Genomic DNA, 26,004 nt, shown 5'->3' with positions numbered 1-26,004 from the left:
TATCTGGCGTTGATAGCGCCAGTTTCGCGCTGTTGGCGCGGACTTACTGCCTCTTTTTATTCTTGTGGCGCTACTAGCACCAGGTTGGCGCCAGATTTATGCTTTTTCACCTGTTGTCATTGTTTTCACCATTTACCTCATTTTCTGAAATTAAAACTTCCTAGTAAAGATAAAATGAATAAAATAGAAAAATGACTATTGGGTTGCCTCCCAACTAGCGCTTGTTTAACGTCACTAGCCTAACTACCCCTTGTGATTATGGTGGTTGGAAGCATGTTACCATTGATGACCCTGTCTTCTTGATCCAGTATTGTGTCCTTCCATGATCATATGCATGTGAATGAGGAGGAGGGTTCTCAAGAACTTTTAACTTAGTTTTCACATGTTTTTCCTTGCTCTTGGGCTTTTCCATCTTAACCTTTGGCATGCTTTCTTTATGCCGTTGATGGACTTCCTTCTTGTTCCCTTCCTCAATATTTTTCCCTGCAATATAGTTAACTTGATCTTTAGGTTGAGATGCAGACAATGGAGCTTCATTTGTAAGTACCTTGAATGTTGTTCGCTATCCATCCACGTGCATTATCAATTCACCCTTAGGTACATCGATTAGTGCTCCTGAGGTTGCTAAGAATGGCCTATCGAAGATCATAGGCACACTGGCATCTTCATCAATGTCAAGAATAACAAAATCAACAGGAATTAGAAATTTGTTTACCTTGACGAGCACATCTTCCACAATACCATGTGCTTGCTTTGTTGAGCGGTCAGCCAGTTGAACATTCATCCTCGTTGGTTTTACTTCATCAATTCCCAGCTTCTTCATCAGGGTGAGGGGCATCACATTTATGCTGGCACCAAGATCGCATAAGACTTTCTCTATAGTCATCTTGTCGATGGTGCATGAAATACTGAAGCTCCCTAGATCCTTCAACTTTGGAGGCAAGTTTTTCTGTGTGATTGCACTGCACTCCTCTGTTAGTGTAACAGGTTCATCCTCTGTGAGCTTTCGCTTCTTAGATAATATCTCCTTCAGGAACTTTGCATACGAAGGCATTTGCTCCAGAGCTTCTACAAAAGGAATATTAATTTGCATTTTCTTAAAATTATCTAAAAATTTAGACAATTGCTTCTTTTGCTCATGTTGCTTAAGCTTCATGGGATATGGAGATTTCTTAAAACGTGAGAAATCCCATTGCTTCTTTTGAACTTTAGAAGGTTGCTCCTTTACTTCTTCCTTGTTTTCTTGAGTGTGCTCATTCTTGCTTGTAGGAGCTTTCACTTTTTCTAGATCCTCGCTCTTAGTAGTGATGGCATTGCAGTGTTCCCTCGGGTTGATTATGGTGTCACTAGGAAATTGGCCTTGATTTCTCTTAGCTATTTGTCTTGACAACTGCCCAATTTGAGTTTCCAGATTCCTTATAGATGCTTCTTGATTCTTGAAAGCGGATCCGGTCTCTTGCATGAATGCGATTGTATCACTTCTGAAGGCATCAATGCTTTGTATATAGTCAGTAGTAGTCTTTGTCTTCACGCGCTACTCAATTGGGCTTCTTTCTCGTCCTTTTTCCTACAAAAATATAAGAAAATCAGTGACAAGATACCTGATTAGGATTTATCAGTTTAATAGTAATTATAGCCCTTTTCATTCAAGATTAATCAAGATTCTTTCTCTTTTTGGCTTAAAATCATATATATGCTGGAGGCATATCAACGATACTCTACTTATCATTTTATTACTTGGAACGATCGGTACACTTGCCAATTTCGCAACATATTATGATCATATTGAGTTGTATTTTTGGTATCTGTTAATATTAGGCCTAGTTGGGCAGCAATGTTGGTTTTACGCTAATATATTAATTTCACATGTATACAAATTTAAATACTAATAATTGTGAAAAGACCAAAAGTCCATATCACGGATCCTAGTTCACCAAGACCGGATGCCAATTCACCAAAACCAGTGTTTCTTAGTTGCGGGATGAGTAAATAGCTCTAATTTGGGTGAGAATATGATCGAGATGAACAATACAAGTGATGAACACTAAGATTTAAAAATACAAATTCTCCTTTCATACATCACGAAAACTACATAATATATATTAATGGAAGAATCTTGACATGTAAAACAAAGAGCCCTAAGATTCTCAATTCAATAGAACAAGTTTATGAATTAAAGTATAAAGTTTCGACCTTCATAATTTTTTATTTTTTTAAACAATTTCTTTGATTTCAATCAACAACATGGATTCTATAATCTTATACACAAGGCTCTGATACCAAATGAAAGATTTATAATTCTTAGATCATGTGTATGATTATAAAATAACAAAAAAGATGAAATCAAAGTTGAGATTGTGCATACTTGTTGGACCATCACAAAGTCAGAGGAGAGAAAAGGGACTACAAGCCAGGATCTTCCTCTCTATCGCCTATTCCAAAAGTGGCAGCCTCAATGTGATGGGAGCACGACGGCTCATGAGGCTTAATCCCAATATAAAAAGGCTAGAGAGGGGACCTAGCCAAATATCCTGAAAACAGTTTGTGTCCACTAGATCCACCCATCATGAAAAACCAGGGTTACACTAAAGCCTACATTTCTTCCCAACTAGGCTCAATACCAATAGATGCCAAAAGTCCAGCTCAACATGATCACAATGGGCTTATCACAACAGATTAAATTGGAATATCTATTAACCCGATTATTTTAGGAAATACAAAAACATTAATTAATATTGCCCACATATAAAAATTTCTAACAAGTCATAGAGAAGAAGATCTTGACATGTTGTCCCTTTTTGCTCCGACTTGGTGATGGCCTAATAAGGTACACACAATCATAACTTTGATTTCTACTGTTGCGGTATTTTATAATCATATACATGATCCAAGAGTTATTTCATCGCAAGAATTTTAATACACTATAGTAAAAAAAAAATTATATATAAATAATGGAGATGCGTGAAATATGAAATTGTCTTTTTGGGCTTTAGTTTTGTCAAATTTGAGTAATATATAAGAAATGTGGAATTCTTATATGTAATTTTGGGGATCCAACTAGCTCCAATGCTTACATTTAGAGCTGGCAAAATGGGCCGAGCCCGCCGGGCCGGCCCACCAAACGGGGTGGGGCGGGCTAAGTTTCTCAAACCCGCTGCCCGCCTGGGCTGATTTTTTTTTTTAATTTTTAGTGTAAAATGTCACAGGCTTGACGGGATGAGATATCTAGCCCATCTTCGAAGGCGGGGCGGGGCGGGCCAACCCGCTTTTTGGCGGGCAGCCCGCTTTGCCACCTCTACTTACATTGCAATCTTTCTTTCTTTTTAAGTTAGAATTGATCTTTTCAATACACTTACTTTTAGTGATATAATGTTTCAAATTAGGAAGTCTTTAAAATAAAAATAAAAATTGAACAGTTATTTTAATTATATATGAAATTGAACAGGTCTGACCTGACGTAGGCCGAGCTGTAAGCCCCTGTAGGTCTGTCCGATCCAGTTTCACCCCTACTTTCTATATAATACCTATATCATCACATCCATCAACTTTGAATATTAAATAAATAACATTATTAATTAATACATATTATAATTATTAATTATTATATTAATAATATCAATCATTGTTAATATCATACCATCATCCATTGATTATAATTGGTCATTTAATGTGTATTCTTATAATCAATTAATGATGAAAATTTTGTATAATTAATTTTAATTTTAGGAAAAGCATATAAAACATCATAATTTCTTTCAAAAATCTTCACAACTTCCTGCTAGGAGGCGCATACGCATCTTATCAATTCAGAAATTCGTTATTTCTTATTCGTTAGAGGATTAAATTTAAACATAAAGGAACGTGTTTTTAATACATGGATAGAGCGGGTACAGAAGAAATTTTTTTTACTGGAAAAAATAATTTTCGGGAATATGATGAGAATTTTTTTTTTCTTTTGGTAAGTTAGTTTGGTAGGCCAAAATTTTTTCGAAAATGTTGAGTTAATTTTACTAATGTTGTGTGTTAATTTTTCACCATATGAGAAAAAAATAATTCCACCCTTTCAATGGTAATCTTCCCCAACTATTTTACATAGAAAAACAAATGATGGGAAAAAACTTTTCCCAGCCATATTTTTATTTTACATCGTACTAAGTATAGACAAATAATTTTTCCCATCCCATTTTTTCAGGAAATTTTTTTTCACCTCCTACCAAACACCCTCTTAACTTGTCTAGAAGCAAATTAAAAATATATATGATGATATCAATCAAGAATTTTTTTTTTTCCATTATGATCTCTGCTAGGAGGTTAAAATTAAAAAAAATACGTATTAAAAATAACACATTAAATTTAAACTAATCCTTGCTGATTATGACACTTATTGAAATTAAGAATATAAAATTTTAACCCAAAATTGTCAAATCATAATACGTATTATGTATCATTTCTTTGTTTTTTATTATTATGCATCAGCTTATCGAATCATAAGATTTAGAAATATAATAAAAATATATAATAACATATAAATTATATTTTTAGCTTTCAATTTTATTTTATTTTTTGTATATACAATACCTCTTTGTAAACTCCTCTGTTTTTTTATTTTTTATTTTAGGATAACTTAGGGTATCCTTCAGCCGACAATCGATGATTAGAGGTGACAAAGTGGGCGGGGTGGCCCCATCCCGCCAAAAAATGAGCCAGCTCATTCCGCATTTGAAAGTGGACGAAAAAACTCAGCCCGCCCTGCCTTGTTTGGCGGGCTAGTCGGGTTGGCCCACCAACCCGAGTCTATTTTACATTGACCTACCTCACCATGCCTATGCCTGCTAAAAAATGAGCCCATCCCCGCTCTGCTTTTGAGATGGGTTGTAAAACTCAACCCGCGTTGTCCCGTTTGGCAGGTGGGGTGGGTTGGCCCGCCGAGCCCGTTTTGCTGACCCTAACGATGACCAATTCCCTGGAGTCATAAAAGATTACCGAAGTGAGTTTTTCCTCTACTAATAAAATATTTTCCATACACACGACCAAGAATCGAACCACTGTCAGCATGCTTAAGGCACCCGGCTATCAATCAACTGTGTCAGGCTTTATTGGTATAAGTTGTATATAGACTGAAGAGACTTGTATATTAATTTAAGTATTTATTTGATTGTTTTTCTAATTTATAGTGATTTTTTATATTCATTGTTGAATTTAAATTACAAATTATATTTTTGCTTTTCCCCTTGATTATTAGGGATCTTTTAGATTTTCTTAATTGAAAATCATAAATTTTAGTTTAATTTTTGAATTTAAATTATGGTATGTGTTTTATCCTATAGACAGAGATGTCTAGTCCAATGGGCTAGTATGTTACTTTTGGATCTATGTGTCCTCTCTAAGGTATCTATAAGTTAGATACCCTTAAGTCAAGTAGATCATTGTGCACAGAAGAACTATAAACGGCTTTGCCAAATGGGTGTGCGTGTGCACATTGACAACATAACAATAAGAGAGAGAGCGTAACATAACTGTAAATTTTACCTCTTATTTATAGAGTTTACTTGAAGGTAATGGATTCTGGACCTTCAGTACTTCTGATGATGCTCAAGCCCATATGTCATGTTGTCGTATTACGATTGATATCTTTGATGGATATCATTCTTTAATTGTATCTCATTAGTATCTTGGATTGTCCCTTGTTGGGCTTATCAATGAGTGGGCCTCATATATGAATTCATAACACTATGATATACAATTTCGGTCCTATCCAAGTTCAATTCTGATACAAGCAAATGAATTGTATTACTATAAGTTATTAGGGGTGTTCATGGTTTGGATTGGATCGGTTTTGAAAACGAAATTCATCTGATCTAATCGTTTCGGTTTCATCATGTAATCAGCTATTCCGTTTGAATTTTTTTTAATCTGATCCAATCCAATTTTATTCAGTTTGGATCAGATCGATTTTCAATTTTTTGAAAAGCCTAAAATTTGTATAATGGTTATTATACAAATAGCATATCTTTTGTATGTATTGACTTTGTAAAGTTTATTTGATGATTATTGTGAAATATAGAAGTATTAGTAAACGATAATCTAATTTTTAATATAGTATAATAAAAAGTTTAATTACCATCTTTTACCTCCAACCAAAAATTTAAAATGTGGTTGCCTGAGATACGGAATAATCCAAATTTTTATCCTATAGAGGATATGTTGTACAACAATAACGAATATAATAAAAATGTATGATGTAGCTTACTAATATATATATATATATATATATATATATATATATATATATATATATATATATATATATATATCTTACCCAAAAAAGCATAACATATATAGATCAAGCATAATCCACTTTTTTCAACATGATGGGTTCATGAGTCTTGAGTTTAAAATTTTGCTATATAATTTTTGGGCTATGATTGGGGAATAGACCCAAGTAGGTAGAGGATAAGGTTGAAAAATCATTGCATCGATTTGGATTAGATCAGTTTTCACCTACCAAACTAAAAATCAATCCAATGCAAATAAATTTTGATTTTTTTTCGATTTTCGATTCAGTCACCGCAGTTTGAATCGGTTTGGATCGATTAATGAACACTCTATAAGTTATCATATTATATAATACATATCGCCGTATTAATAATTATATTTTAATTGTCTAAGAAAAATTATAATAAAATTATATTAGGACAAAATTATAAATCCTCGGAACAAAAAATTTCATTTTGTTTTAAAGTCGTTCAAACTGAGAATATGATGGTATAAACATTATTATCCTTTGAAAAAAAACAAAATACGTCGTAAGGGCTTCATAGCAGGAGAAAATTAATCATATCATATATTTAGAAAGATAAGTTTAAATTTATTAGATAAAAAGTTCAAATTTTAAATAAGCAAAGAAATATTATTAAATATAACCCAATTTATTCAAAAAAAATTGATATTATAACATAATAATTAATAGTTATTAAATAGTTAAAATATCATCATATTTTCGAAGATACGGTCACAAATCCGTATTATTTTTTTATTTGCTTCCTTTTTTCACCCTGTGATTTTGAATTCTGTTACACAAGACGATATGTTTTTTTTAATTAAGCTGGTATTGTATATTAGCGCTTTTGACTTTATATCTTGAAGCAGATTAATTTGAGGAATATTTTCTTTTATCTATTTGGATACATTTAAAGATTTGTTTTTTAATAACTCTATTTGTTATCTCGTAAGTGTTGCAATAAAAAAAATATAAAAATTGCTTACCAATTTTATTTTATTTTATAAAAATCAATGAATTAAAGTATCTCTAATTTTTCTCATTATGATATTTGTTGGCGGTTAAAATTATAAATCCTTATCGATCGATTATCCAATATGTTTTCTTTTTTAAAGTCATTTAAATTGAGAGTACGAAAGAAATAAGAGAAAATAAATCATATCATATATTTAAAAAGATAAATCGAAATTTATTCAAAAAAGATTTGCATATATAAGGAAGTTTTAACGCAAATCTCCAATTTAATTTGTAATAGGATTCTGTATGTGATGCATGTTAGTAGTTATTAACAAGTATCACATGCTATATTCAAGAAACACACACGTTCTCTCTCATTTTCTTTCATCATAGTTATCTTTCATCCTTCCTTCATTGCACCCTCTCGAAAATTTTCTTTTCTTTCAAACAACTCATCACAATGGCAATGTCGTCCCATGATGTGTTATTTGAGATATTCTCTTGGTTACCAGCAAAAGCTGTATACAGGTTCTAGTCAGCTGGCAAGTTCTCCTCAGAGTTTTCAGATGAAACATTATTTGCATCGAAGTAGGCTCAGAATGCATTGTTAAAGGATGACACGTGCTTCTTCATTCAATCAGATACTGGTCAGAGGTACAATGGCCAAACAGAGTTACACCCTTTACCGGGAGAGGAGCTGTCATCTGGAGTCTCTGATGATTTTTTACAATTCTTGATTAACTCTGCAAGAATTGTGGCTTCAAGCAATGGCTTGATTCTTTGTCGTGCTACTTGTCAGAACTAAGTTGAGTTGCTTATTTGTAACCTAGCAACACAATCTTTGTCCCCCATTCCTGTCCCTGAGGATTTGCAGGTGAGTGTTGAGGCTGATCTCAAAATCATTTTTGAATGCGACTCTGATGATTGCATGCTGTTTCTTTTTTGTGAGAACCCAAAAGATGGTTGGTCTTCAAATTTGTATTGCAATTTTTACCTTCACAAGGAAGGTGTATGGAAAGCAAGGGAAGAAAGTTTCACCACTGGTGCCAGGAATTGGAGATTTGACATTCCTGTGATTCATAATGGTGCCATCCGCTTCATCTTAGATTGTTCTCCTTCCATTAACAGAAACAGTCAATATCTTTGGCCATATATCATGTCCTATAATCTTGAGAGTGGAGCATTAAGAATGCTCCGTGTGCCTAAAAAAGCAAGAAGGGGTTTTGATGATGACAGTTGTAACATGGGGATTTTCAAATAGGGTAAAGCCACTAGTTCAACTAAATCCATCTGTTTGGTGAGGTTAAGAAAGTGTGTTTTTACCATATGGGCTTTGAGGGACTGTGAATCAAGTTCTTGGAGAATGATTTTGAAAGTAAGAGTGAAAGCAATGGGATTGATGGAACAAGATCCTATTGTCACAGGTTTTACTATCTTGAATGGTGATCTTTTGGTCTTTGCTACAACGACGAAGGTCTTTGAGTAATGAAAATTGTATGGTACTTGAGGAAATATGTGAACATGGATGTGAAACCAGAGTCTGCTTCACTTCTTATTCCAACACGCTGCGCACGTGTGGTACTGAAGCCACAACTTTGCCTCCAAAGAAGAAAATGTTGCAACCAATTAGTCCAACTTGGAAGTAGGATACTACTTTGCCTTGATTTAGTATTAGTTGTCCCGATGTAATCATTCTTATTCTTGTGTGTACTTTTTTTTCCCCATAGATTTCATGGCCGAAAGAGTTGATCGTGTTATTGTTTATTTTGTTACCCAACAATTTTTAGTGTATAATGAGCTTTTCTTTTCTTTGAAATTAATGTTAGCAAGTAGCCACACTCTTTTCTAACGAATTTTTTTAATATATTATCGTCATCAATTACTTCATTAGTTTTATTCAAGGCAAATAAAATCACATTGCAAAAAGTTGAAACTATCAAGCTCACTCAAAGAAGTCTGAGGCCAACTCGAATTTTCTTTCACTTAATCTCTCAGTTCTGTTTGGTGTTGTTAGATAATAATATAAATGAATAAAAAGATCCTTATCCAACAGCTTAAAAGTATACCAATTCTATTATTTTGACTAATCTATTATAATCATATTGAGTTGTGTTTTTGGTATCGTTTAAATTGGCCTAGTTGGGCAGTAGTGTAGGTTTTACGCTAATACATTAATTTCACATGTATACCAATTTAAATACTAATAATTGTGAAAAGACCAAAAGTCCATATCACGGATCCTAGTTCACCAAGACCAGATACCAATTCGCCAAAACCAGTGTTTCTTAGTTGCGGGATGAGTAAATAGCTCTAATCTAGGTGAGAATATTCTTGCGATCGAGATGAACAATACAAGTGATGAACCCTAAGATTTAAAAATACAAATTCTCCTTTAATACATCACGAAAACTACATAATATATATCAATGGAAGAATCTTGACATGTAAAACAAAAAGCCCTAAGATTCTCAATTCAATTGAACACGTTTATGAATTAAAGTATAAAGTTTCGACCTTCATGATTTTTTTATTTTTTTAAACAATTTCTTTGATTTCAATCAACAACATGGATTCTATAATCTTATACACAAGGCTCTGATACCAAATGAAAGATTTATAATTCTTAGATCATGTGTATGATTATAAAATAACAAAAAATATGTAATCAAAGTTGAGATTGTGCATACTTGTTGGACCATCATAAAGTCAGAGGAAAGAAGGGACTACATCCCAGGATCTTCCTCTCTATCGCCTATTCCGAAAGTGGCAGCCTCAATGTGATGGGAGCACGATGGCTCACGAGGCTTAATCCCAATATAAAAAGGCTAGAGAGGGGACCTAGCCAAATACCCTGAAAATAGTTTGTGTCCACTAGATCCACCCATCATGAAAAACCAGAGTCACACTAAAGCCTACATTGCTTCCCAACTAGGCCCAATACCAACAGATGCCAAAAGTCCAGCTCAACATGATCCGTGATATTAAATTCAGGGTCTGAAGTGATTAGCATTGAAACTGTCATTCATTTCTCTATTAAATTTTATAAACATACTTCGTGTTCATGAACTCACGCAAAAATAGTACCCTTCCAAGTACCACATCAAGGGTAACATCATTTGTGAGAGCCCTCAAACGATTAAAAATCTATTATCCTCGGATATTCCTGATATTTAGAGATATTCTTGAAGTGTTTGCAATTCACAACTACCTTCATTTTACTAGGATCAGTAATCGCTCTATCAGTAGAGATGACCTGACCCACAATCCCTATTCCACATAATAACTTGAGTGAGTTTAGGTCCTATTTCATGACTCTAGTCGTGTCTCTACTAATAATTTTCATAAGTCCTCATTCTTTAGAATAAAGCCATAATTTCTTTCATAGTACAAAATCATGTTCATGTTCATTTTAGTCAACACATGTTAATTAATATACCAATTCACATAGTAGCGTATCTTAGTTCACGTACACCTGCAAAATTTTCAATTCAAAAAACATAATAAATAAAATACTCTATGCAACAACATACCTCGATCTCCATGGCATCTGCAAAATCGAAGTCACTAAAGGTGAAATAACATCGCTACATTACCACAATTCATAGTATTTATTTCATGCTTAGCACTATCCATGGTTTTCACATGCCATTATGAAACAGATCAATAATTTACATATTAACCTAGAGTCATGGAGACCACTCAACCTACAAAACTAATTGTACATGCACTTGCCTCGCATATACAAGATCGTGTGTGGCCTTGCCACAAAGTCCAAGAGTTACACACTTAATTCCTTAAAGAGAATTTCACATTCTCAAACAAACCTGACTAGAGAGTGTTTCTCACTCACACGTAATAAGATATCATCTCTCACGTTTTTAAAATAAAGCATCATTATAATTATGTAATGACGTAAGGCATCTTACCTTTCATGCCAAACTTTGGCATATCACTCTTCGTATATTTTACTCACTTCACCACTTGGTGGTTATAGAGTATAAACTCATATTTCAAGTCTCTTAATACATTTATTATGCCATGAGGCATCTAAAATTGATCAATTTGTGCACCTCGTGCACTAGGACACCCAATGAGTGACACTCAAGTCGGTGCCCTCATGGGACTTCCAAGAGTCAACACTCTTAGGATCTAACCCCCAAATAGAAGCCCATGACATAGATTATTGGCCAAAGAACTAGCAGGCATACCAGTCTCCCATGTACATCGTACACAAGGACCACTCAATGAATCACACATCAACTAAGCATCCAAACAAACTCCTCAAAGACAACCTCTTTGGATGCATCCCCTCCAAGGATAGTCCACAATACACTTTTGGCCAATAACCCACTAAATCAACCTAGTTCCTCAGGTTATATTATCCGACACTTCAATACAACATTCGATGTATAAACATAATTCAGACATCATATTATGCAATCACAACAATTCAACACACAATTTCTCAACAGCCAGTGCGTACCCAAAATGATCTCAAGGTTGACAATGGGTAGACAAATGAGATCTACTACGCAGTCTCGGCCGTCCAACTAAAATACCACATCCAGATAAATAGATGAAGCATCGCATTTCTCCCCCATAGTGGTAGTAACCCTCAGGGATGGAGAAAGCTCAGACATGGGCAAGTTTAGCCCCATAATAATCAGACTCGCAATAAATAAGTCTGCAGTCCCTAAGTCAAATAATACATCACTGAAGTATCCCCACGTGAATTATACCTCTCACATGGTTCAGAGCTCTATCTAACTGCGGATCATTGAACACATGAACTCGGTCGGTCTCTAGTGGTACAAGAATCATCTGAAGTGAAACGGCTTGGACGGCTGCGGCCCTAACAACAGGTGTAAAATAATCCTTGGCAAGGTGCCCACCTTTACCACACTTGAAGCATATCAACTCACCGGAAGCACAATGTCACAAATGCTCCTTCCCGCAACCTGCACATCTGGGCTATGAAGAAGGCTTTGAAAAAACCCCTTGTTGCGATGAAGTCCTTTGAAACATGTTGGTTCACTGCTTGGCCTGACCTTCGGAACATGGTAAGCGAAGTGACCACTCTTGCTGCACTTGAAACAAATGATCTGACCAGTGGAACAAGGTCCCACGTGTAATCTCCCACAGCCGGTGCATCTAGGAATGGTGGATGGTCTCGCCGAGCTCCCTTGCTGAGGAAGTTCTCTTGAAGTTGTTGAGCTGTTGTTTGACATGTAACAACTTCCCTTTACCTTTGCCCCCAAATTTCCTATCCCTCCAATGGGTGGAACCACTAGTTCTCTTCACATCAGATTCTTTGACCGTTTTTTCCTTGTGGGTCACACGTACCTTCTCTATATCATAGCCCTGCTGAATGCGAGTATCAAAGTCTCTAGATGTTGATCCAGCTATCCTCTTTATTTGACACCTTGTAACGGTTTGTACCCTTGCAGCTTGCTCCGCCTTCGTAATGCACCTTTTGAAAAGGTGACCTGGCTTACCACATCTAAAACATACTTTTTGTTCTTGCCAGTAAGTATCCTTATGAGTCTTTCCACACGTGATGCACTTAAGCAACGAGGATTCACTTCCAACTAGCATCCCTCTAACTCCATTCCCAAACTGATGTGGGGATGGAGGTGGTGGCAGCAGAGGATGTTGGCCGTCATTACAACCAATTCTCATCTTCTCCAATATGACTTGTACCATGGTTATATACGCCAGTCGGTTCGCCTCTAATACATCCTCAATGGCTTTCTGGTTTGCCTCTCTAATGGCATCCATCATAGCCTGGTTGGCCGCTCTAGGGGCCTCCTGATCGGCATGTCTAGCCCCCTGCATCTCAGCTAATGCAGTCAGGATAGGATCAGGCTGACCTTCATTCGTCTCTTGTAACACCTTGTGTGCACTCGGTGTATTAAACATACATATGGTATGGCGCAGCTAAATAAATGCGGAAGCTAACTTTTTCTTTTCAATTATGACGACATCATTATTAACCAAGTTGATTAATTATTCCTTTTTCAAAATATTGCCTGTATGTAAATTACAAATGAAACTAACTGAAGAATCCTCATATCATAATTAGTATCGGGTCACGAAACTACGACATGTAGACCGGACCAAATCCAAATACATAAGTACAACTCAAACATAAACCAATAAATCTGAAATCAATGTGGCATGGACAACCCCCATGCTCACCAAATAAACAACATAACCATCAAGTCTCAATACAATAGTCATAACAGGAGAATCAGACATAATCATGTAAAATAACTAAATCATCAAGCATGCATCAGTCAGCTCAACTCTGGCCTCCTGCCGCCAGAGGTCTCAACCCCCGAGGTACCTGAACCTGAAATGTGCCCCAACACGGGGTAAGATCTCTAAAAAGAAATCTCAGTAAGACAAGGGGTCCTCAAGGATTTCTCCACCCCAAGCTCACTTACATGTGCAATATAAGTTCAAAAACAATATACCAATATCATTTCCAAAGTCTGTGCAATGCAGCATATAATCATATCATGTGTGTATGCATCCTACTGGCCAGTGAATAAAAATGTAGGGATTACATACGTCTACAACCTACAGTACACGGAACACCGCTTGTACCTCTCCCACGGAGTTGCCATCTTGTATGTCTCCACATACTTAGGATTACCGTCTAGGTGGTACACCACATACACATCATATGACACTTGCACTTAACCGGTCAATAGCATTTCAAATATTCATCACATAATTTCACAAAACACATTATGCATATAAATCGTCCCTCCATGAGGTATGGTGGAACCAATAATGGGCAAAACCGAGGACACGAAAGCTTACCTCGTAAGCTAACAATCCCAATTCAAAGGTCCACACCAGCCCAAGTTATTACTATGGTGGAACGATAATCTGGGACTTAAACACTCCCAGTTATTACTTGATGCGTGCACTTGCTCGAAGTGGTCTTCATTTTAGGGAATAAATGTGTTCCCTCTGATTGATTATAAGAAGGACCAAAGTCACAATTCTGGAAACAAATGTGTTTTCCTTGATAGACAGTAAGAGGACCCAACAAGTTTTTTGGCGCTGTTGTCGGCCATAGTTTTTGCTAAATCCTATATTTTAGATTGTGTTCTTTTATTTCACTAACTTGTATTTATTTTATTTATTTTCTATTTTTTTAATTTTCGTTATTTTATTCATTTATTCTTTACACTGCTGAATTATTTTTATTGTATAATAGTTTATGAGTGAATCTCCTTATTCATCTGATTATTCATCTGACTCTAAAAGACTTTTCTTTAACCTTGATTTCTTTGATCCAGAACCTAAACATACTCTCCACCAAAGAAGAAGAATCCTAAGGCAAACTGAAACAAAAAGAGAGATGGCTGACCACATTGACAACAATGGAAACAGGGCTGAAATAGAAGGAACACCACCACCATCCCCTGAGCCTACATTTAGAGCTCTGGCTACTCCATCTCGGAACAGATCAGAAAGAGGAGTTGTTTTTCCTCTAGTCACAACCCCAAACTTCGAGCTTAAATCTATGATGTTTAACATGATTTTGGAAGTTGGAGTTTTTATTGAACTGCATAATGAAGATCCATATGCTCACCTCAATGATTTTTTAGACATCTATGATAATTTTAGAACAGATGGTGTTAGAGAGGATAACATAAGAATGAGGTTGTTTCCTCTTTTTCTCATGTCAAAAGCCAAAATTTGGCTGAAATCCCTTCCACCCAGTTCTATACACTCATGGGAGGAACTCTAACAAATTCACAGAGAGATCATTTCCATGTCTATCATGGCATAAGTAAGGGGAGAGCTGTCCAACTTTCGTATATTTTATGGAGAAAATTTCTACGAGGTATAGGAACGATACAAAGACACTATAAAGAAATGTTACTGTAAATGGAGATTACCTCACCTTATCAACATTTTAAATGAGTTATATAATTATTTGAAGAGTTTGATGTTTCTCATGTTATAAAAGATAAAACTTGTATATAAGAGTATGAGGGCCAATGTGGGGTCATATGAAGAGAATAGAAAGAAAAAGAAAATATGACCCCGTATGTTTTATGTGTGTGTAGTGGATAATTTTATTTCCAACAAATAAGAGACATTAAACCCTTATTGGAATCTAAGCATTAAGGGGGTGTTTGATAGAGGAGAATTTTTTTTTATCCGAAAATCATGATTCTTAGGAATATGGTAGGAAACTGAGTTTTTCGGGAATATTACCAAAAAATTATTTGGTAGGTAAAAAATAATACAGAAAATATTAGATAAGTTTCCTCTTTTTCACATACTTTTTTCTATTTTTCCATCAATCAAAGAAGGGGAAGGATATTGTGACAACCAAGTTGTGTTACTACCAAGTGACTACCAATCAATCTTACCGTTAGATCGATTATATTGATCTAACGGTTATATTTATTTCCATCTTTGTATGGTCATGATTCCCCAAATTTAATACTTTATATTTATTTTCACTTTTGTATGGTTATGATTTCCCATATTTAATGCTTTCACTTTAAATATAGGGAATCATGACCATACAAAGATGTAAATAAATATAACCGTTGGATAACATAATCGATCTAACGGTGAGATTGATTGGTAGTCACTTGATAGTAACACAACTTGATTGTCACAATATCCTTCCCCATCAAAGAATACCACCCAAGTAAATCACTTTTTCGAGTAAATTTTCTTAAATGTGATATCAAATATGGTCTTCTTGAAAATCCCCATTCACTTTCCTAGATATCTAAAAAAAAATTCTTTACCAAACACCCCTAAGGTAGTGTTTGGTTGGGGAGAAATTTTTTAATAGTAGGAAAATGTAAATACCAGGGATCTGAAGGAAAAATGAGTTAGATGGGAAAGTTTTAAAAAAGTCGTTTGGTTGGGTAAAATTTTACCAGGAAAATTGAATTAAATTTCTGGATGTGTGTTTGGTTGAAGATAAAATATTGATGGGAAACTTTAATGAAATTACGAAACTATCCTCATAAAAAAACCTTGGTTTTATTACATCCTTTGAACCACAATAATCCATTTTCGCTGTCGTGTTTGACTCATTCCATCGTTGTCTCCGTCTGTCCCCCCCAAGTTCAGCTGAACCATATGCAAAGGTAGGGATATAAGCAAGAGAAAGAGGATCTTGTTCAGATTGCAGAGGAGAAAGATTGTTGCATAAAAGATCTTCAAAAAGATATAGCTATGGCCTGCTTGATGCAAGAGTCCATGAAAAACAAATTCGAAGATGCAATTCTTACACAACTAGATGCAGAAAAAGCCCTTGAGTAGGAGAGGGAGATTCTTTTGAAGATTAAAGATGAGAAAGATTGAACTATAAAGCGCTTTGAGGAGCTGGCTACAGCAATGGAGCAAGATTTATTAGGTGCACTGTGTTTCTCTTTCTCAAAACAAGTGGGAAAATGTGTCAAGGTTAGTGCGCTTAATGAGGCCTTGAAGAATGCAGAATACCTGACAAAGCTAGAAATTGAAGAGAAAAAATCGAAAACAGTGAAATTGGAATTGGAAATTAAGAGTTTGACCGAGAATATTGCACAAACCGAAGAATCATTCTTCCATTTAAAACAAGAAGCAAAGCAGCTTCAAGGATCATTAGAAGTCGAGAAGTTGGAAAATGAAAACTCAGTTCGAGATAAACAGCAGACCATGGAATACATAATTAACGAGGGATAAACTTGTCTTATTTTTCATCTCCCTTTCCATCAAAACAGATTTCTCAACAATACCATGGTGAAAGAGGGCAAGTGAATCTGAGATTTTCTTCCATTTTACACTGATATGTGGATAGCTGGGCAAGGAGGAATGATGGGTAAGGGGAACGTTGTCCTCAACCAAACGGGGAAAAATAAGAAACCCACTTATACTTAGCTGGGCAAATTTTCATATGCCCGAACCAAACACTGCCTAAGTGTGAACCTCTCCTACGTATAATACTATTATAAAAGAATCATTATATCTTAAGAGTCACAATTATATGGAGAGATTCAAATATGAAATCGAATTATTCATATGTCAGTTAGGACTTTGGACACCGGTGATATCAATATAAAGAATAATTATTTTATTAAAATAATCCTCACAATTAAAATTTGTTATTATATCAACCTTTAATTTATGAATAGATATGTAATGTGAAAACACTATTAATCTAAAATATAATAAAACTATCACTTTAATGTTTAATTCGTATCAATCATATTACAAATTTACTTACTATCACATAAATTTTTAAAATGTAAATTTCGTCTAAATTAGTTTTAAAAATTAATTAAACTGATAGAATATATCTTTTTCAAATTGATTTACTAGTTTAAATAAAAAATGGCATGACAATAAGAAAAAAGAAAAAATTAAAAACAAAATAGCCAATGGCAATGGCTGAGCTTGATAAACCCTAAACCGAACCTCCTTTGATTATGCACTCCGAATCCGAACTACGAAGAACTTGACCTTCAAAATAAGATAGAGAATCACATTCCCACTACGAAGAAGTAATAACAACAATAACAAACAAACAAAACAATGCTTAATAATAGTGTTACTTAGTTATCGTTCTGGAACTTTCGATTCTCTACAGGCAGGACCTCCATCACGACCATGGGTCGTCACTCATCCACCAATCATTCTCCCTCCTCTCGCCGTCACCGTAGCCACCGCAGCATCTCTCCGCCGCTGCCAAGAGAAAAGCATCATCATTCGGGTCGCGGCTCGGCCAAACCAGCTCGGGCGGGTTCGAGTTCGCCGGATCCTCTTCCTCGCTCTCCCTCTCCGCGAACGAAGAGGTTGAAGAAAGTTCAATCCGAACGAGAGGGTGAGCGCGAACCTGAGCCTCGCGAGAGTGAGAGGAACCATGGTGGTGGCAGAGGAAGGGGTTCGGAGAGGGATGCGGTTGAGCGGAAGGAGAAGAAGAGAGCGGAGAACGACGACGATGGCGGTAGGAACAACAGGTCGTCGAAGTCGAGGCACGACAGGTCGCCGGAGCGCGACCGTAATGGGAGGACCCGGCACAGGTCTCAGTCACCGCAGCATCACGCATCCGCCGCAAATGCAAAACCTCGTGATGAGGTGTCCGGTGATATCCAACCCTAGTTCAAACTATTGCATCAAGTTCTTTCTTTTTTATTTTAATTGTTTTTTATTCGTTTATTTATGTTGTTTTGCCGAATGGAAGAATTTCAAGTTTTCTTTTTTTAATATTTAATGCTGTTGTTGGAATTGAAGAATGAGGATTTGGTTTAAGAAATCGTGTTATGTTGCTATCTTTTGTTGTTTTATATTCATTATTTGAATCCTGTTTCGAGTGTTGGTAGTGAATTTTGCTAAAAAAAGGGTATAAGGAGTGTAACTGTGTAAGTGTTATTGCATGAGTTGGGTGGAAATTTAGGTGTTACAAGATGTTTATTGAATATATGGAATATAGAGTTTTGGAGGTAATTTAAGAAAATGTAAAGCTTCTTCTGACGTTTGAGTAGATCTCGGGTTGTTTGCAAACAAATCTTTTGTGATTGAGAGACTTTAAGAATAGTCGTTGTTGTTTTACTTAAGGTGCCTTTGAGGATCCTAGAAAGTTTTTGATGATTCCATGAAGGTGGCTTTGAGTTAAATGTTTTATGTTACTACAGAAATGTGGTAAAAAAATGTTATTGTTATTGAAATCATAGATTTTATCCTTGTATTGTGATTAGCGGATTAAAGTATGGCTCCAATTATGCAAATTGTGAGAGCTCTGATCCTTGTAGCTTGTGCATTGACAGCCTATCAGATGCCTCTTTGCATTTGAAATGTATTGTTTTGCTTTTACATCAAGAAATTGTGTTAGGTAGAGTTCAGGTATTAGGCTGGTGCTTTACAGTTGAGATTCCTTGTTTTACTTCTAGAAAAGAAAATTGCCAGATTCAAGAGTTCCCTTTTGCTTGTTGGGTGCATGTTTATTTCATGTTGCTTACAGATGTTACTGGGTAGACATATTATGGAGTGGTGGTGTGATCTCATCACTTTTTTAACCTATTATAGTATTGAAGATTAAATAAGGATTAAGATGAGGATAGTAGAATCTCGGGACTTATTGAGGCTATAGAATGTTGCATTTCACATCCTGAAGCTTCTAGTTTACGTACTAAATTATTAATTTGAGTTGATATGTCATAGGTGAGTGATGATAAGCATGACAAGTGATTAGTGAAGCCACTATTTAACATAGTTTATTTGATATGACCAGTGATAATTGATGATAAGCTTGGCATATGGGAACATAAGAGTATAGAAATATGCACTTGTATACTAGTGACTGCTTTCAAATGATAAAAAATTTAACACTTTTTTTCTTGCATTGCCTTTTTTCTTTGGGAAAAGCATTTGTCATTTTAAAGGACACAACTTTGTGTCATTTTAAATGAAACGACATTGTTTTGGTGCATAATTGGTGATATTTTACATTCTCTCTCCATCACTTTCTCTCTCTTCTTAATTTATGGAGGAGAGAAAATATGAAAAATACCAATTATGCACAAAAATGACGCCGTTTCATTTAAAATAACACAAAGTTGTATCCTTTAAAATAACAAACGCTTTTCCCTTTTTCTATAGTATTTGTTAATGTCTTGTTTCTCAAGGATAGAGAGAAAGATGGGTTTTTTATTATTGTCCATCATTCTCTCTTGCTTTTTGTAGATTCACTTCCAAATCCTATTTCTGACTTTTCTTACAGAGCAGATTAATTTTATCCTGTCTCCCATCTTGGTCCCAAAATTTTGATTTACATTTTCTTCCAAACTTTTGGTATTTAATTTTGCATTTTCCCTTGTTTTCTCCCATTATTATGTCTCTTTATTCCTGTTTTGTACTTATTTCCACGAGTTTTCACTTTTCTCTTGAATTGATGGCTTATCTTGATTGCTGTTTAATTTTTGCAGGTGACAAACTCAGGAGGAGCTGAAGAGATGTAAGCTTCTGTTCAACTGTGAATTGCATATTCAAGTGTTGCTGTCGGTTGATGTTGACCATACTGTTTAATTGTTGGTTTTGGTTTGATTTTAAGCCAGATGTTTTAATAAGAATGATATACTTTGGAGTAATTTTTGTCATTCGTCCTGCTGCAAATTTATATTTTTTTTCAAATTGCATCTAAGAGAAGATGTCTTTCTTGTTTAGTCATAATACCAACTTTGATAAAAGGGGAGGGTTGCTGTAGAGTGGTAGCTATTTTATGACCTTGTCAAATCATTGAACATGCATCTAAATCTAAAATTTTAAGTTATTATCCATGGGGTGTTTCCTTGTTGTGATGACTGCACTGTACCTATATGCAGTGAAAATAAATTAAAGTTAGCAGGGGCTTTGCTGTATTGACATGCATATAGAGGTAAGAGCGCAGATCTGTATGATAATGTATAGAAGGACAGTAGACGACTTGAGAGTGCATCTTAGATTTATTGCTTTGGTTATTGGAATGGAAAAAATGTACTAATGTTTTCTGTAGCATATGATTTTAGTCTAGTTGACGTTTGGTTTAGGAAAAATGCATTTATTGAAAATTCTTATTGTTTATGAAGCCCAATTGCATTGATTGATCCATGTAGCTGACACCACCTAGTAGGATGAGGCTTGTTTTTGTTGATTGTTGGTAGTGTTTGGCTTAAGAGAAGAAAAATCTATAGGTATATTCTTGAAGTAGTAAAGAGAAAGAGTGGTGTGTGTTCGTAGAAAAATGTTTTAAGCAAGTTTGATGGATCTTAGATGAGTATGAGTGTTTGAAATGAGATGATAGCATTTACCTTTTATAAGTCATTAAATTGCCTACTTTAGTCTGGAAATATGGGCTTCTATGAAAAATATATATTGGTGAGAATGGACATGAAACTATTCACGCTGTAACCCTAAATGGCTAAGATGGAAATGTGAAAGCTGTTGGAGATGTGAGAGTCAATGCATGTGGTGAGCATCTAATTATGGAGTATGCTTTAGCATGCTGGGATGCTGAGAGACAAAATGTCCAGAAACAACACCCACTAAAATGATAAAGTTTATAAATAATGATCAAAGACATGAATGTATTATAAATGAAAACAACAGCTTGAGGAATCGGGTAGCTTCAATTGAAGATCAAGTGAGACAACCATTTAGATAGTTTGTAATTTGTAAATGAATAATATAGAGATAGAGATGTAAATGTTACTATTGGAAACAGTGTGTTGGATTAATCAAAGAGGATAGGAATTTTTGAACTAATAGTGGAACAAATAGAAATGATATAGAAAGATATGATTTTAAAATGATTAGTGTGGGGTTTGGCTATAGACAGGATCACATGGTAAATGAAAGATCTAGCAAATCACAAATAGTTTGTAATTAAGGTAGTTCTTTTGTACAATTTTGAATAATGTTAATATTCTGTAGAATATTAAGCTTTTAGCTTCTTTTCCTTTATCTGTTCATTTGTTGAACATCCGTCTTTGATTCGCTCCCTGGTTCTTTGCTTGCCTTGATCAGATGAATAATAGTACTTAAAGGGGCTACCTCATGTATCTATGTTAGTTAGCCTAGGTGTGATCTCAATTGGGTTTAGCTATGTGAAATGAGAACATCAGAGCAGTAAATACTGTTTGTAAGATAATAATTTTAACTGGCCTTGCGCTGGAACATGTTACAGAACTCCAGTATTTCGTGGAGATCATCAGGTTGAATGTTCAAACAAGGAATAGCATGCAGAGCTAAATATTCATTTCTATTAAAAATTTAAAACTGAATGTACGAGTCGAAAAGAGACGAGTCTCAGTGTTTTAACAGAAAATTTAATATTCAGACCTCGAGTATGGAGTTTAATGATCTCATCACAACTATTTGAGTAGTGTTGAAATTGTTAATAAAACTGAAACAAAATTTAAAAGAGACTTGTTACTTTGCTTCAGATCCTTTCTTATATTCTCTGCTCTTCTCTCTCTCTCTCTCTCTCTCTCTCTTCTCTCTCTCTTCTCTCTCTCTCTCTCTTATATGGATTAGAGTTGGTTGGTATAGCTTCTGATGAAAGCTTGATTGTTGCTTTGGCAGGAATGATGAGAATGATTCTATTGTGAAGATGAAGGCTGCTGCGGAGGCTCTGGAAGAAAAACAGAAGGTAACAATGCACTTTTTTTGTAGTATATTGTGCCTGTAATATTATGTAGTCCTCCATATGTCCTTTGGTGGGTTAGGATTAAGATCCCTTCTAGATAATTTAACTGGTGCATTACTGCATTTGTTCAGGGAAGTGTGACTTGTTTACTCATATTTTATTGTCGAGCTTAATACTGTTGATTAGAGGGTGAATCTTGGAGCAGCGGTAAGATTGCTAAAGTTACGGTTCGAATCTAAGAAACAACTTCTTTCTAAAATGTAAGGGAAAGATTGCATGCAATCGATATTCACCCTTACCCTCACAAAGTTGGGGAGCCTTGTGCATTGAGATTTTGCGCTTCATACTGTTGAGTCTTGATCTTTGGGAGTTTCTATTGCTAACTTGGTGAATTAGATGCTTTGCATGTGAACATTGTTTAAACGTCCCCTTGTGTTGCTGCAGTATGATATAGAGATTATTCTTCTCAAAGAACATAGAAAAGGATTTTTATGAAGTACTTGCTTCAGATTTTTTATTTACAAGTTACCATAGTATTCAACTAGGCATCCACTTCCTTTATGGAGGTGTGCTTGAGTGAGACATCCAGGCTCTAGATACTGCTGCCAATGTTTAGTTAGACTTTACCATTCAAAAAGGAAAAACAAAAGACAAGTGGTTTTGAAAATGTAGAAAAAAAGGAAGGAGGGAACTAAATATATAAGTTTTATTAATGTAAAAAACACTAAGACAACATTTATGTTTATGCTGATTTAATTCACATTAAGATGTGTGCCCAATACTTAGTTTGTCTATATTAACTAGGATTGCATTGCAATACAAGGAAAAATAATGAAATATAATTTTCTTTAATAAATTAAAAGCTAGTATTTATATTTTTGTATAAATGCGGATTTAGATTTTCTAAGTGATCTATGTGTGTTGACTTTTCTGAAATCCTCTGCCATTTCAGCAAAAACCTTCATTTGAGCTGTCTGGAAAGCTAGCAGCTGAAACAAATCGAGTCAGAGGTGGGACTTAAATATTTTTTTATTGTAAAACTAGTTATTTGATCCTTAAGTGAGTTTATCTTTCGTTTTTAATTGTATACTAAACAGTATTTATTTTTTCAGGTGTTACTTTGTTGTTCAATGAACCTCCTGAGGCTCGAAAACCTGATGTTAAATGGAGGCTTTATGTTTTCAAGGCTGGTGAAGTGCTAAATGGTAAGTCTGTGTGGCTTCTGCTCATGATTTATATTATTCATATTTCTTTTTTTCTTATGTCATAATAACTCCCCAACCCTGGCCACTTTTTCCTTTATTCCACAAACAGCCGTTTGCTTTACTGACTAGAATATGCTCTGCTTGCTCTGTCCTGACCAATTTGATATTTGGTTTTACTCTTTTTTATTACGATCACTATAGATTTTTCTTTGCAATTTATTAGATGAGTTTCTAATAACCTAGCCATTGGGGTGGGGTGAGCTTTTCAGAATTGGATGAGTCCTATGTCTGTATCCCTTTTCTATTGTTACATTTAGGTGTATTCCTGTCTTGTAAATTTTCAATATTTAATTTTAATCCTGCTTTTTTTTTCTTTCAATTCTTCTTGCAGTTAAATTGTTAAATGAAAATTATTCTATAATGTTGATGGGCCTAAATGGAATTACAATTTTCTTGACTTCCAAAGAACAATTTATTGCTCCTACCTGCTTTTGCTAAAAGAAATGAATATGATTGACAGAGCCCCTTTATATACATCGCCAAAGTTGCTATCTTTTTGGAAGGGAAAGAAGGGTTGCTGATATCCCAACAGATCATCCATCTTGTAGCAAGCAACATGCTGTTATTCAATTCCGGTATATCATTAGTTTAAGCAACCCCCCGGGGATTCCTTTGTTTATTGGTGTTTTAAGTTTTAACGCTGATCGAATTTTCTGAATTTTTTTTAAATTCCTTTTCATGTTAGGCAAGTTGAAAAGGAGCAACCTGATGGTACATTATTAAAGCAAATAAGGTAATGTCTGATTCTTTATTTTCTTGTCTCTAAATGTACGGCCACAAGTTTCTGCATGTGCAAACCCTAACATCTATGTGATTTGCACTAGGCCTTACATAATGGATCTTGGAAGCACGAACAAAACTTTCATTAATGTGAGTGGTCAATGAATGTCTTTGATTATTTTCTTCAATTATATTCATTTGGTGCCGTAGCAATGAATGAGCTGAAGTTAGTTGTCTAATGAATCTAACTGATGCTGTCTGTTTTGCAGGATAGTCCCATTGAACCTCAACGTTATTACGAACTTAGGGAAAAGGATACCATTAAATTTGGTAATAGTAGGTAAGTGACAAGTAGATATTCACTGTTTTTTATGATGTTCAAAATACAGCATATTTCTTTTGTTTCATTAAAAAATTGTTAGGCAAAATTGTATCTTCTGTGCTTTTATTTGAATTTCTCGCTTTCCATTGAGCAAAAGATTTTATTTTATGGCTGTATTAATATATAATCCGAATCATTCATTCTTAGATCCTATATGGAATTAGGTTTAGGTTGAGAAACCTATCAATTGTGTAAGTTTACAGTTCAGTAATGGAAAAGGATTTTGTAAAGTGACTAGAGATAAAGGAGGATTTTTGGGTGGTAAGGGAAAGACAAAATTGAAAAAATAGAATAATATTTGAATATATAGAATTATATCCTGCGTTCTGTCATCCAGTAGAGCTATGAAATATGTGGGAACTGTTGGAAGTGCCGAGTTCAGACATTTCTGTCTACGGAAGTTTGAGTTCCTTAAGTTGTCAAACAGTAAGTTTACTCCTGACGAAGCTGAAAAAGATTTTCGTGATATTGGGACATCGTTGAATCGATGATTTTGCATGTGACAGATAAAATTTTGCTGGTTGAACTAGGTAGTCTGGTGCATGTTAATGCAAGGAATTTTCTTTATCTATTTTTTTTGGTTGGTGCAAATGCAAGGGATTTCTGACCACCACTCAAAGGATGCATATATAATGCTTTTGCTTCTCAAAATGCTCAACGCAGTAATATATTTTGTTCATTACTATTTTGTTGTATATAATACATTTTATTAACTTTTTTATTTTTATTTTGCAGCCGAGAATATGTATTACTACATGAGAACTCAAATGGGTAATATGGGCATTGAACCCTCCAAACTCACTCCATCCTGCTCATCAGAAGTGATTAAAGCAACATTCGAGTATCAGTTTTTCTAATCATGTAATTTTTGTGTATTCTCTCTTTTCATAAGTTTCTAGGTTAGTTTGTGTATGAGTTGCTTGATTTTTATACAAGACTCGGATTGGATATTTTATTTATAATTATACCATGCAATCTTGGGGCCCTGTCAAATGACAATTTCCGAGCCATGCTTAAGCAAAATGCACCCTTGGTGATATTTGTTTCAGAAACTGCAAACTTTGGGTAGGGGGCTTTAGCTTCTAATAATTGGAATAACTTTTCCCTTCCCTTCTCTCCCTCGTGGCCTTTAGGGGCATTTGGTAGAGGATAAATTTTTGTATGCCTTATAATCATGATTTCTAGGAATATGCTGAGAAAATGAATTTTTCGTCAATGTGATCAAAAAGTTGTTTAGTAGGCCAAAATA

At 35.0% G+C, this 26,004-nt stretch overlaps 1 protein-coding gene across 1 annotated transcript; it reads left to right on the top strand.

Moving 5' to 3' along the window:
* Window positions 1–17,718: 17,718 nt before the first annotated feature.
* On the top strand, window positions 17,719–25,797 carry LOC133296912 (FHA domain-containing protein DDL). Its single transcript, XM_061495957.1, has 10 exons — window positions 17,719–18,343; window positions 20,191–20,219; window positions 22,325–22,391; window positions 23,341–23,398; window positions 23,501–23,593; window positions 24,114–24,228; window positions 24,339–24,386; window positions 24,478–24,523; window positions 24,643–24,713; window positions 25,491–25,797. Exons 1-10 carry the CDS (start codon window positions 17,876–17,878, stop codon window positions 25,528–25,530), a joined length of 1,035 nt encoding a protein of 344 aa, XP_061351941.1. The 5' UTR covers window positions 17,719–17,875; the 3' UTR covers window positions 25,531–25,797.
* The last annotated feature ends 207 nt before the right edge of the window (window positions 25,798–26,004 follow it).

The sequence above is a fragment of the Gastrolobium bilobum genome, unplaced genomic scaffold (assembly GCF_033153095.1).
Source record: "Gastrolobium bilobum isolate Gb01-03AN ecotype WA unplaced genomic scaffold, APGP_CSIRO_Gbil_v1 utg165883, whole genome shotgun sequence".
NCBI classification, from domain to species: domain Eukaryota; kingdom Viridiplantae; phylum Streptophyta; class Magnoliopsida; order Fabales; family Fabaceae; genus Gastrolobium; species Gastrolobium bilobum.
This window is presented reverse-complemented; position numbering and strand designations above follow the sequence as displayed.

Excerpts from the sequence above, each read along its gene's own strand:
- LOC133296912 (XM_061495957.1), top strand. The coding sequence starts at position 17,876 with ATGGGTCGTCACTCATCCACCAATCATTCTCCCTCCTCTCGCCGTCAC. Across the intron at positions 24,387-24,477 it reads ACATTATTAAAGCAAATAAG|GCCTTACATAATGGATCTTG; the intron begins GTAATGTCTGAT and ends GATTTGCACTAG. Across the intron at positions 24,714-25,490 it reads ATTAAATTTGGTAATAGTAG|CCGAGAATATGTATTACTAC; the intron begins GTAAGTGACAAG and ends TTTATTTTGCAG.